A 13,432-nucleotide genomic window follows, 5' to 3' on the forward strand; every position below is an offset into this window, starting at 1 on the left:
AGTACTCATCGGTCTCGTCACTCCATCCAGACTCTGGGGAAGCTAGAAACAATTCCTTTGCTCCTTAATTGTTTAAATACTTATTCACCAAATGGTTATGTGGTAATTAGTCGGGTCGTGTCAGTTTCCTTTTTTTTTGTCCTTTAATAAGACTTGATGTCTTAATGCTTGCTTAAGTTTAATGAACACTGGTCGCTGTCTGTCAACCAGGGTCGTAATTATGTTCGCTTGTCACTTCCTTACACAGCCTGTAGCTTAGCAACCTGTCACGGAGACAGGGCTAAAGTTGGATCTCATTTGAATAATTCCCAGAGACATAAAAAAAAGAAAAGTTCAGATGGTTTCATGCCGCAGAGTTTGCATCCTCTAAACCTGAAGGCAGCATCTGGACATCTCCTATAATCCTCTCTCACGCACCCTCACAGCGCCCCAAGTTCTGCAGACAGAATTTTGCAGAACGTGATATGGATGTGGGAGGGTTTCATAAATTACTGTGTGCTGTTAATAAATCAAAACATATGTTATGGCAACTCTGCCCACTGAACTCCCACCACTTTCATATTAATAGAACCTTTTTCTTCATGTGCTGTAATTATTTTGATCAAGGTGCGAGGAGATGGCACGTTTTCAGGTTCATGTGCATTATATAGGTTTGAGAATATATGTGTTATACAGTATTTTTCTTACAGCATATAATATCTAAATGGGATATCTGTTTTTGTCAAAAGCAGGCATGCCAAACAGACTCATTTCATTTTCCTTGTACATTGTATAATTGTATTGAAATCTACATTATTTGTTATTCATCACAGAGATATTTTGACTTTTACTGCCTGATATAGTGCAAAGCTGGAGCCTACATTTACCTAATTCATTGCATTAGTGTCCTACATTAGGCTATTGGCTACATCCATAGAAATTAGGTAACCATAAGGCAAAATATGAACAAACAACTTGTAGAAGAGACAATTAGACCCCTGTCTTTTTATAATTAGGGGATAAAATTACATTAAAATCTAGTGTGTATGATTTCGTGCCATCTAGTGGTGTAGTTGCATATCGCAGCCAACTCTTTACCACTCACCCCTCCCTTTCTAAGCATGAGGGAGAATGAATCTATGGTGGGCTTCAGTTAACATCAACACATGAAAGGCCGTCTTTTAGAAAATAATTACTAGACCTGTACTTTTTAGTTTGATTAATGTCCTATACACTAACATGTAGGATGCATGGCGTATGACCTATACTACAGCAAGTCACCGGATACTTTTGTGTTCATGATGAGCCATCATGTTTATGCTCATCATATTTAAACAGTCTATGGATGAGACTCTCCCTACTCCTCAAAACACCCATGACCCCACAAACTATAATGCAGATTATATCTATTATCTATTATTATATCTAATATAAATTTGCATTCACCTAGCTCCCCTCTTCTGCTCCTTAAAAAGAAGATGAGTGTCAACATACGGCTCCCTCTGCACTCGCATCTGTTCCTCTATGTCCCCATGTTTACTCTGGAGCTGTGTGATCAAGGCACAAACTGCAATCGCAGCTTACTCTCAAAAATAATTGATAATTTGTTTTGGAGTCATTATTACAGAGTGGGGGTAATTACGTTCTGATCAAATGGAGCGAAGCTTAATATCTGATGTTGAACAGCCACCATCTGCATCATGGGGGTGAAACAGAAAAAATGAGACCCCTAAGAGGGAGAGGAAGTTTTATTTCTGTTGATATGAAATAAATGAAGATAATTACTGACCCTGCTTCTTCTTCATTATAGTCCACACACCAACACCAACAGAGTTTAAGTGAGATTAAACACCAACTAAGCCACTTACTTGACAAATGGCTTTATTGTGCTTGATGGGTTTAATCAGTGGATGCCAAACACACACACATACTCTTTCTCTCTCTCTCTCTCTCTCTCTCTCTCTCTCTCTCCCTCTCTCTCTCTCTCTCTCTCTCTCTCTCTCACTCTCTCTCACTCTCTCTGTAACCTGGCCTGATACATTATGCATCACAGCTAAACGCTTCTGTGTGGGTCTTAACTGTGTGTAAGCATGCGTGAGCTAGAGTGTTCTCCCTCCTCACCTGCCGATGCATTATGCAGGAGGCAGATGCATTTGAGTGTTGGCAGCCTCATCGTCTTGTAAGAGTGTGTGTCTGTGTGTTTGTGTGTGTGTGTGTGTGTGTGTGAGTGAGAGAAAGAGAAGGTAAAAGGTGACTGGGGAAACAAGGGAGTTTCTGATATGTTATATGCATTGTTTGGTCTCCAGTCAGTGTGACTTGAGTTCCATGTGAATGTGAATACATGTATTGTGAGCTGAGATGTAGTGTATGTGTGCTTGTGTAGGAAGATGACTGATGTACAGTGACGGACCGAGAATGTCGTAAGACTTAAACGATCATCTGACATCACAGCCACATATTCACACATTGTATGCTATATGTTGTTCTGCTTGAATTTCTAAATAAAGATGGAAGACATGACAGCTCCCGAAAGTGGAGCCAATACATTTTCCTTGCCCGTTGGTGGCAGGATGCATCCAAGGTCTTAAATCCCATCTCCTCCATGTTATTTGATGGGACATGCATCATACTAAAATATCACAATACAAATATTTATGAATTTCTTTCATTTTAGGTAGTTTATCAAACCAATTTTACGGAAAAGTTTGGTTTTAATTTGTTATTTGATTTTTGTATTATTTGAAAACAGTGTCTTCGCAAAGGCACCGTCCATCTTTATATCCAGTCTTTGAAGGTGGCCCTACTCTACAGTAGCTGAAGTATATTCCCCAACATGCTTAGAAAAGTTGGTTGAAAAATGCAGCTTCACCACTAGATGCACACTGGGCCCTTTAAAGTCATTTTATCCCCTAAATTACAGTAAGCTGAAATGGTTTTAATATTGGTCTCATTGTCATTTTTATAGGTTATAATGGCCAAATAGGCTATTGCTACATAGTGGTCTCATTTGTATGCATATTTACTAATTTATTTAATAAGAGTACATTTCGCTGAATGACAATATTTACATACATTATCATTTGCATTGAGTGAGTCAATCGTGATTAACTGATGCTTAAATGGTTAAACCTTTTTGTTCAACTCCAATCCACTGCTCTCACCGGAGAAATAACACGGTAAGGAAAAAGCCCCAAGACGATCATGACTCCTGACAAAAGAAAAACATTTATTCCGAGCTCCATCTCACAGGACCCTGACGCGCACCCGGCAGAAGAGGCAGAATGGAATATGAAAAGGTCTCTGTTGTAACCACCCACTTTAAGGGTGATAATAATTATCAGGAATGGCATGTATGCGCCTTCTGAAATAATGTCAGTGACAGTTGGAGGCAGCGTATTGCTTCTCCAGCCAGCAGCTCCAATAAACTGAGGGATCGCAAAGGACACTGCAGGGATATACTGAGTTATACAGAACTGCAATACACACACACTGAGATATTGCGTACATGTCTCCAACTTAAACATGCATCTCATAACACAGTGTCTGGAGGAAGGATTTATGTAATGATAGTGCTTTAAAAGGAACTTGTTTATTGTGACACTTTGCCGGTGGAACAGAAGGCAGTGATGGTGAATAGACTGTGTTTATACAGCTCAAGCACTTTACAGCAAAATTCACCCATTCATGCACACACACACACACACACACGCACATACACCATTTATACACTATGACAAATTTGGGTTTCTTTGGAGTATCTAGGACTACATACTACCACCGCCCCCCTCTAATAAATGGACAACCCGCTCTTCCTGGGCAACTGCTGCCCCAAGAACCTGATCATTAATGTTAAAATCTTTGAAGCCCTTTTACATATTACATCACATCCATCACACTTGTGGCTGTTTACCTGAAGTAGTTATACAAATTTTCAGTGTATTATGTTATTTTTGTAAACCCTGTATCTTTTGCAATGTGTTTCATTTTGTTTTCTACACTTGTAGGATGTTGTCGAGTACTTTTAATAAGAGGGAGATCAGTCATCACAAAATACCATGAAAGTTAACTGAGTTGTGAACAGTGGGCAGAAAACTGTGAGTTGAATTATTTACTCTACTTGCCTCAAAAGTAATAACTTATCCATGGGAAACAGCTCCGTGAATTTGAGTCATTCATTATAACTATGTAAATAATCAAGTGGTGGAAAACAAAGAAGTCTCAACCTGATTAAGCCAACACGCAAAGTAATATTTGATACAAGCACTGTGACATTCACACATAAAGAATAAAATGGAGAACTCGTAAGCAAGAAATATCACATGTTAAGAAATTATAGCCAGATAATTTACTCAAGAAGGTGAAATAAAACTAATCTTAGATCTGCTCTTTCATCCGCAACCAGCATATCATCTCATTTAGTTTATGTTACCCGCATCATCAGTCATGCATTTGTGTAACATTCCATGAGTGACAGTGTTATAACTACTTGAACTTCACACACATATGGCTGCTATTGAGGCAAACGTCATCACAACCTCTCCCAGTAAATGGTGTTTTTAATAATAGGTGCTTTTAGGTTATTTTTTCGAATTATTTCTACTTTCATTTTTGCTACTTGATTTCCATTCCTGCGGTCTGGGGTTGTGGGGGGAAAGGGTGGGGTCATTGAAGAACAAAAACCAAATCCTGGATCTGCCTCAAAATTGAATGGTTCTTTTCTTGACCCATGTACCATCCGAGTTTCATGGAAATGTGTTTGGTATAGATTTTGAGTAATCCTAGTGACAGAAACACAAACAGGCAAACAGACGGGGCAAAAGCAGAGAGACAACAACACAATGAATGAATATTAGTCAGACAGGCAAACAGTCAGGAACAGGAATCAGGCAGATGAGCAAACTATGGTCTGGAGAGTTTGGCTGTGAGGACACTGGAGCGTCAGGCTGGTGGGACACTGAGCAGAGCGGTGGCTGGGTCTGAAATATTATAAATAATAAGTTAGTGACTGGCAGATTCACTGGTAGAAGTGGGAACCATGACAAAAAAAACAGTTAATGTGCCTTTTTAAAACCTGAACAGCAACTTCAACAAACGAGGCGTCTCATGTGTAACAAGATTTTCCCTGTTCTCTCATTCTGTCTATACATCCCTCCGGCTCCTTGTACCTCTCCACCTCCTCCTCCAGATGGCTTACCCTAATTATTTCTCTGCTCCTGCAACTTTTATACAGAGAGCAAATCTTGATTAAATCTAAGAAACAATTGTGTCTCTGTGTCTTTCTGTGCTTTTTTGTCCTCACCTTTGGGTCCAGGAAACAAAAGGCTGTTTCTGGAGGCTCCTCTTCTAATTAATGGTTCAGAGTCTCCGACACTTACACAAACTAAATGTGTGTGTGTGTGTGTGTGTGTGTGTGTGTGTGTGTGTGTGTGTTTGTAGGATGGAGATATGAAAAACAAAAAAGTGTGCTTTGCTCTAATGCAAAAATATTAGTGTGTGTGCATGTGAAAATATCAAATCTAATAACTAACCTAGTTTTATGTGAGCAACTTGTACAGACGAGTATCTCTGACAAACATATGCTCACAACAAATCCAATTTACAACCGGTAAATCCATAAATCTGCTATAAACAACGTTTAGCTGCTAAAGAACAAAATAAACATTATTATTCCCGAATCTCTCTCCCACATTTGTTGCTACAGCCGTTTGGCTACACTTTGCACAAAGATTGGAATCAGGAGGGAACAGCCAATTTCGCTCTGCCTCAGGTTAAAACAATCCACCAATACCAACACCTGCAATTTGATTGTTAAATCTTGCAAAACACAAAGTCCACTAACAATAATTTGGCATTTTACAGATGTTTGTGTACTGGATTTCTTTCTTTCCCACGACTGGCAACTTTCTCAAGTTTCAGCTGTTGCCTGACAACAGCTCAGAACCAGAGAAATAAAGATGAGAAAATGTAAAACATGGAGTGAAGCCAAAGCCTTTCAGTCATAAGTCCCTCCATGTTAGTGAATGAGACATTGACCATGATAATATTGTTATATTTTTCTCAAAGATGTTTATGTCATTTTAGTTTGCTCCTATCACACTGATGATTGTTTATTAAGTCTGATGTAGATATGGCTCCAAATGCACCCATATGAGGAGTATTGTGGCTTTATTTCTAGATAGTGGGAAAAAGCTGAGACTTGTCGATTGATTGTTTTCCAGTCACATTTATAATTATGTGATTAATTATATATTATAACATGATTGTGATAATTATGATATGAATATAGCAGCTTCGGCTTTGCAGCCTCTCTCCATAAAGTGTAGAAACAACATAAAACGAGAGTCACTGACAGAAAGTGAACATTTCTGACCGTTAAAAGAACAAGTCCGTAATCGTGTTTCCAGTTTGATTTAGACGTGGGAATCTGAGAGAGAGAGAGAGAGAGAGAGAGAGAGAGAGAGAGAGAGCTAAAATACTGTATTTACCAAGTCATTTCCCCTGTGAACACTCAAACTCTACAGACGGTAGGTCCTTCTGACTGTGTAATCAACATTTGTATAATCATCCCAGTTTGATTTTATGAAAGTCTCTCCTGTGAGCCGGCCCCACGCTGCTTGATGTAATTAGAAACTGCGTGATATGGGTCAGATGGAGAGCAGTCATCGTGCCACTTGTTTGCCTCTTCCTCCCACTTGAGCTTTTCACTTCCAACGTAATGAAGATCACTCCGAAGTACACGAGCAACAAAGCAATCAATCCATGTTATAATTATTATTATGATCACATACCGAGGATTCTTATTATGAGATCGGGCCACCTGGGTTTAATCTTTGTCCGTCGTTTGTTTAGATTGAGTTTTATTGTTTTTCATCTTCAGGTTAAATTACGTGTTCTCTTCAATAGGAATATTAAACTTTGTCTTATAGCACCATCTAGGGTCCAGGTTTGGCAGTAACGTGTAAGTCAGGGCTCAAAACAGGAGTCACATTTAAAAATCTTTGAACATGTGAATCGACTTCAAGCTTATTTAAACAGCTGTGTTTTGTTTTTTTTAATTATTTTTGTGTTATCTTATTTTTGGGTTTAATCTTGTGTAAATGAAGGACAAGCTGAGTAAGAATTTCCCATTTTTGCTGTACATATGAAGATCTGTTCAATAGGCATAGCTACTCTCTATACACAACTTTCCTGTCTAATATGAACTGTAAGAAAAATATGATGAAACACACTTTTAATTTTAATAAACACTGTATTCACATGTGTATGTACTATTTAAAAAAAATGTAAGAGTCTGTATTGGTGAGTCATTTTATTAAAATCTTAACATAAGATTGTATCAGCAGGGGAGCAGCAAACAGCTGGATGGAAAGGAAGTGTGGTACATAGGCAGAAAATAGGTAAACACAGACACAGCAACAAGACGCAGATACATTTGAAACACACAGATGAGGAATTACACTGAATAAATCAGAGAAGTTAGTTAACTGGGCAGAAACACACCGAACTCGGGATGACATCATCTGTTGCAATTAAACCACAAAACGTAAAAAAAAACAATAAACAATTAAAAATCAAGACACAAACACTTTAATGAGCACGTTTCTGAAACACCTCTGCTGGGTCCCTATGGCTTGGCAAAGTACTAATCAAGTTACAAAACAAAGGATATTACATTTGTTGAATTGAGTCCATTAATAATAAAATAACAATAATAAAGTTGTCCGTCAATTATGTGTGTTCTTCCCTTCCAAAAAGCAAAAAGAATTCATTCAATACAACACACTTTATTTATTCTATATGGCTGTGTCATTTTTGGTCTCTTTATTTTTCATATTTCATGTCAACAGTCATTGATTCATAGAGCTGCACAATATTTACAGTACAAAACTGCTCACCATAAGAAAAACACCTGCAAAAAAACAAAATACATTATATGTTTTCTACCCTGGAGAAGAATCAACAGTTAAACAACAAAGAGCTCAGGTTCAGTAGAAAATGAATACTTTGAATATTCTTTGTCTTGTTCATGTAACTTTGAACTGATTCACAGTGAACTGGCAGACTTTGTAGTAGGTTTGGAGTCTTTGTCAGTGAAAATACATTATAAGCCTAAAAACCTGGACATTTAAGTGTTATGCAGTTTTTCAGTCATTACCTACACCAAAGTCTATTAAGCCAAAGATACTGAACGGATTTTATTGAGACTTGGTGGAAAAGTGGCACATGAGCAAAAGAGGAAGCCATTAACTTTTTGAACGGATTTAATTAAGGTGGTTGAACCAGGAATGCCATTTCACTTTCTTTAACATTGCAAGATATTTAACATATTTGTGAATGTCTCCAGAAATAACGCAGAAATCTTTATGAGAAAACGCCAGGCATTGTTAGGGGTCGGATATCTATGTGTGATCCAGTGCTGCTTGATTGAATTTAAGGGCCGTAGGCATCAGTATTTGCTCTACTGAGTTCCACTCTACTTTTAATTTTAAATATCACGATGCTAGATCAGTACAAGCTGTAGTCAAGCGAATATTGTAGCTGAACTGTGTATGAAACACCAGTTGAACAGAAATGACAGGAATATATGAGCCATCTTTGTCTGTCACTGAGATGTAACAGAGGTTTTGCTGTGACTTTTGAGATGTCACGTGTGTTGTGCTTCTCTGGGAAAATCCTTTGACGCCAATCGATGTTTGAGTCCAGCACCTCCTGATATCTGACACCAGAAGCACTACCTCACTCGCCTCTAGTCTTCACCACATGAATCTCTGCGTGGCTGGGCTGTCTGGCCAGTGGAAAGTCTTAGTGATGAAAATGTAAATCGTGGCAGCATTGACCACCGTGTAGAGGGCAAACTCCACTCCGAGTCTGGGAAGAGAAGGGAGGGGCATGTGCAGGCGGTACATCAGGTAGGGGACAATGAAGTATCTGAACTCCAGCAGCTTCTGGGGCACCGTGGCGGCCAGGAGGCACGCCAGGAACGCCAAACTCCAGAAGAGTGAGCGCGACCTTAAGGAGTCCAGAAAATTCCACCCAGCGAACACGTACACAGGGACAAGGAGGAAGCGTACCAGCTCGTGACTCTGGTAAAGCTTCCTCCACACGTAGAAGGGGAAATGGCGGTTATCTGCCAAGAGGTACTTGTGGACGAAGGTGAAATTCCACACCAGTAGCAATGAGACGCCGGTGATGAAGAGGAAGAGCAGAGGCTGTTTTTTCAGGGACTGCAGGAACTGGAGGACGCGTTGGTGACAAAGTGAGACGGGGAGCGAGAAGAAGAGGGTGAAGGAGAGGAAGTAGAAGAGCTGAGGAAAATTGAGGCAAGCCTCGTGGCTCGTCCTGTCACCAACCACGATCCCATCATTCAGCACACCGAACCCCACGAAACCAAGGCCGACCAGTGCATATGGCCACGCCACCAGCAGCACTGACTTCACGTTACTGGGTGACGTGAGGAACTCCATTGTGAATAGTATTATTTTCCTTGCCCCGCTTAATGTCAGAGGAACTTGGGATGGCGGAGACTTCTCATCCCTTTTTTTCGAATGCTCCACCCGCCAGGCTTCATCCATTTTGGCAGCCACCAGCGTGCCTGCGCAGAACGCCACCCAGATGATGTTGGTCTGGCGGAAGAGCACGGAGCACACACCCAGGAGCGCTGAGGCCTTGTGGCAACCGTAGAGAGTCATGAGGTAGGTGAAGAGGATGAAGAAAGTAGATCCGGCATCGGTGTAGTAGAGGAAGTTGAAGAAGTAGAGCACAGGGAAGGTTGAGAGAGACAACGCTGACAGGATGCGGCGTGAGGTTGTTCGTGTCTGGAAGAGAAGAAATGTATCAGGAAAACAAGAAAATGACAAAAGTCAGGCATGATAACTTCACAGTGCTCTGGGTCTGGTCTAACCTTCTCCTTGAGGTGCAGCTTGCAGATGAGCAGGTAGAGCAGGTAAAGGATGCCACAGTTGAAGAGCAGGTTGACGAAGCGCAGCATCGCCGTGGAACATACAACCGCGCCTGTCAGGTCAGCCAGCCACACCACGGGCTTGATGACTCCCACGGTGATGAGGTACAGGCCCGGGAGGGTGGTGATCATCGGGTCCCACTGCATCAGGATCAGAAACATGTTAAAGGGGCGCTCCACCCATTTCAAACATGAACATTAAAAACTTAATAAACAAATTTTCAGCCATTTAAAGGAAGTACGTGTTGCACATTCCTATTATATTTGTTTGAACTCTTCTTCAGGTGTGACCTTCAAACTAAATCATGAAAGAAGTTCTCAGTCATTCATTCTCTGTACCTACTTGATTTTCAAAGGGTTTAACCAGAGCAAGGCCATACATCAACGATAAAAAGTATCAGTTCCATACAAGGTCAAAAGCAATCTGCTGCAAATTGTTTACTCTGCTGTTCTCTACTGGATGTGAAGGATTGTGCTTTTGTGTGAACTACATCATGTTTTTAAAATACGATTCATAAATCTATCCCGGCTTTATACTGCTTCACTCTCAGTCACATACACACTGACACCATCATCCAATGTATGTAGGACACGGAGATTAAGTCCTTGCACCACGATTAACGACAGGATTATGAACAATGGCGGACTGGCCTCGGAGAAAAACCCGCTTTACCTCATTGAATCTGCCCTGACAGTATTTCTGCGCCTGCGGGACGTGGAACACCTCGTCCATGTAGGGCAGCCTCTGCTCCCGGGTCACTGCGGAGAACAGCAGGCAGGAGATAAGGAAGTTGCTGCTGCACAGTGCGGTGAAGATGTAGCCTTCAAATTTCTCCATGTTTGACGGCTTAACAGTGAATGATGTCCAGAAGTTAAATGTGATGATGCATTGGACGCATAACGACGACCCCCGCGTGTTAAAATCCCCGCACAGCCACTGATCATATAGGAACTGCTCAAAGTCACTGTTGTTGTTTGTTATAAACGGAAGAGATCTGTGTCAGCTGGACGGTACGTTTCTGAAACACGCTCGGTACGAAACTCATCTTTAATCGTTAGTTCCTAGGCTGCGTGACGTTGTTTATCGGCATTATTTAATCGTTAATTGACAAGTAAATTCATCTATGTGATAAATACATTTTTAAAACGTAATTCTAGACAACATTTGTTTACTTTGTGGTGATTTCCCCTCTACTTTCCTAAACTTCCGGTGGAGCGGCGTCACCATGTTTTGGTTCCCGCAGTGCGTAGACCTCACGTGAACATCGGTTCCCTTCTTGTCAGGATTCTCCTACATTTCCTCTCGAATCTTTTCAACATGCATCACACACACGAGCTGGAGCTTTTCCCCGATCGCAAAGTGACTCAGGTCCTTTTTCAAGAGGTGAAAAACGCCGCAGAGCTCAGACAGATTGCAGTGGACGGTCAAATAAACGCAGCTCTGATCAACCCCACGATGGTAGAACAATTTTTAGCGAAGATCTCATAAAACGCTGACGTGTCACATGTTCATTTTTTGTGTGCATATTGACTACAATCTGCTGTCTTTTCTCATCTACAGCTGGTGCATCCTCTCCAGGTGCTGGTCGCTGCCAACAAAGCTGTTCACCTGCAGAACACTGGGAAAATGAAGACAAGGAGTCTGAACTCAGAGATAATCTTCAACCTGTCACCGACTAATAAAGTCAGTACACTCCTGTTTTGATGCCTGTGCATGACCCACACACACTTAGTCTCAGTCTCTGTCTCCTCTTTTCCACGGTATCGTTCATTCATTTTCCTGATTGTTTATCTTCTGTGGGCAACCAATATTACTTAAAGAGATCTGGAGTATTTTCAGGACTTTGGACCCTTAGGATTACATGAGCATATTATTTAGTCGCACACAACACACACAGGTTGACTACAAACATTTTGTGGCATCTCTATTTAGTTGTTTTGTCTTTGTGGTCCTTCTTTAACTTTGTGACATTTTGTGATAACTTTTCAATCATTTAAATTTGAGTCATTTAAATGACTTAGAGATGTTAAAATACTATGCAGTAGTAGGTCTTGAATATGTTTCTGTATATCTTGATTATGGTGACATGAATTTATCAATACTTCACTTCAAATTAGTTACATTTCTGTGTCAGAAAACTCTGTTGGTAGCATGCACGTTTGTATCCATGTGCTACGATACAGGTATTTTCGCATTTAATAGAACTACGAACAAGACTATGAATACCAACTGTGTCCTCCTGTAGTTTGAGAGATACCGTGGGGGTAAACCTCTGAGTCTCTGATATTCCTTCTTATCTGTTCATAATGACCATAAACCAGCAGAAACACTCTTTCTGACTTTTTCAACTCTTGTTGAGTCATTTTGCGTCTCTTCAAAGTTTTCAAGTGTAGTCAGGTAATGATAAGTAGCGTTAACACAGGTCTGTGCACTGTTGTCTCATTCACTTTGTATTTTGCCTTTCTTTCATAAAACAGATCTCTGAGGCCTTTAAGAGGTTTGGGATCTCAGATGGTGATGACTCTGTGATGGTGGTCATGGTTCATGACAAAAACGAGTCGCAGCTTGTTGAAGACATTGTGACCAAGGTGGACGGACGACAGGTTCCAGTGGAAGAGCTTTCCTCATTGTCGGACTCTGCAAACATCAGAAAGGTTCAACTTCAACCCTTAAAATCATTTGATTCATTCCACAGCATATTTACTAATACGTGCTTCTGTGTGAGTTTGACTGGACAATTACTTAATATACATAATATGATATGTATGTTATAAAAATATACTACATATAAGATAAGCCGAATATACAGATTTATTTCTCTGCATATTTGATTACTAACTGTTAATTACATGGACATTATTGATTGAAAATTATAAGTTACGTAGCAGATTTGATTACAAAATGGGTTTTCCTCTCCTCTCCTCTCCACTCAATCCATGTATTTGTGGACCTGGATGTTTGCTCTCTTGAAGTTACTGGTTGATTTCAGAAGCATTTTAAAAATCCTACTCCCTTTTTCTGTCTCCATACCAGTTGTATAAAGTTTGTCCTCAGGAGGAGACGTGTGGGACTCTACTTGATGCGGTCATCTGCAGAATGGCCACCAAGGACGTCATGTAGCTACAACAAGAAATAAGAGCAGGACACAACTTTTCTTACTGAACACTTGTTGCATTTTTTCATAAAAGCAAAGTTAAGATGGTTCTTTCTTGATACAGTTATTTCACTTCATTGTCCCAAGCCGGCAAACACCGTCTTTCTTGTTTTCATTGCAAACTGAACTGTATATCAGCTGTGGAAAAGATTTCTCCTATGTGAGCTGAATATATCTTATTTTTCCTAAATCTTTTCATGGACTTTTCTTGATTCCTTTTTATTTGATAATTTATAACATCATAGTTAGACACTAAGACATACGGAAGAAAGTTTTGAGGATATTTGCAACCCATTATTAAGCATCACTAGTTCCTACATCAAATTTAAAAGCTTCTTGT

At 40.2% G+C, this 13,432-nt stretch overlaps 2 protein-coding genes across 3 annotated transcripts; one reads left to right on the plus strand and one right to left on the minus strand.

Annotated features, from left to right (window-relative positions):
- Window positions 1-7,273: 7,273 nt before the first annotated feature.
- alg10 (ALG10 alpha-1,2-mannosyltransferase) lies at window positions 7,274-10,937 on the minus strand. Its single transcript, XM_062382591.1, has 3 exons — window positions 10,611-10,937; window positions 9,881-10,078; window positions 7,274-9,794 (listed from the first exon to the last, which is right to left on the minus strand). Exons 1-3 carry the CDS (start codon window positions 10,773-10,775, stop codon window positions 8,733-8,735), a joined length of 1,425 nt encoding a protein of 474 aa, XP_062238575.1. The 5' UTR covers window positions 10,776-10,937; the 3' UTR covers window positions 7,274-8,732.
- Window positions 10,938-11,153: 216 nt separating this feature from the next.
- On the plus strand, window positions 11,154-13,282 carry tprkb (Tp53rk binding protein). Of its 2 annotated transcripts, none has more exons than XM_062382596.1 (4): window positions 11,154-11,321; window positions 11,499-11,621; window positions 12,416-12,592; window positions 12,972-13,282. In XM_062382596.1, the coding sequence occupies exons 1-4, from the start codon at window positions 11,256-11,258 to the stop codon at window positions 13,056-13,058; spliced, it is 453 nt and encodes a 150-aa protein (XP_062238580.1). In that variant the 5' UTR covers window positions 11,154-11,255; the 3' UTR covers window positions 13,059-13,282. The 2 variants fall into 2 exon arrangements, with proteins under 2 accessions (XP_062238580.1, XP_062238579.1); XM_062382595.1 differs by having other exon boundaries at window positions 11,157-11,396.
- Window positions 13,283-13,432: the final 150 nt, after the last annotated feature.

Source organism: Platichthys flesus, chromosome 23 (genome assembly GCF_949316205.1).
Source record: "Platichthys flesus chromosome 23, fPlaFle2.1, whole genome shotgun sequence".
NCBI lineage: Eukaryota > Metazoa > Chordata > Actinopteri > Pleuronectiformes > Pleuronectidae > Platichthys > Platichthys flesus.

Coding starts and splice junctions, on each gene's coding strand:
- alg10 (XM_062382591.1), bottom strand. CDS start 10,775: ATGGAGAAATTTGAAGGCTACATCTTCACCGCACTGTGCAGCAGCAAC. Junction 10,079..10,610: donor GTCAGGGCAGATTCAATGAG/GTAAAGCGGGTT, acceptor ATCCTGATGCAG/TGGGACCCGATGATCACCAC. Junction 9,795..9,880: donor AGCTGCACCTCAAGGAGAAG/GTTAGACCAGAC, acceptor CTTCTCTTCCAG/ACACGAACAACCTCACGCCG.
- tprkb (XM_062382595.1), top strand. CDS start 11,256: ATGCATCACACACACGAGCTGGAGCTTTTCCCCGATCGCAAAGTGACT. Junction 11,622..12,415: donor ACCTGTCACCGACTAATAAA/GTCAGTACACTC, acceptor TTCATAAAACAG/ATCTCTGAGGCCTTTAAGAG. Junction 12,593..12,971: donor ACTCTGCAAACATCAGAAAG/GTTCAACTTCAA, acceptor TCTCCATACCAG/TTGTATAAAGTTTGTCCTCA.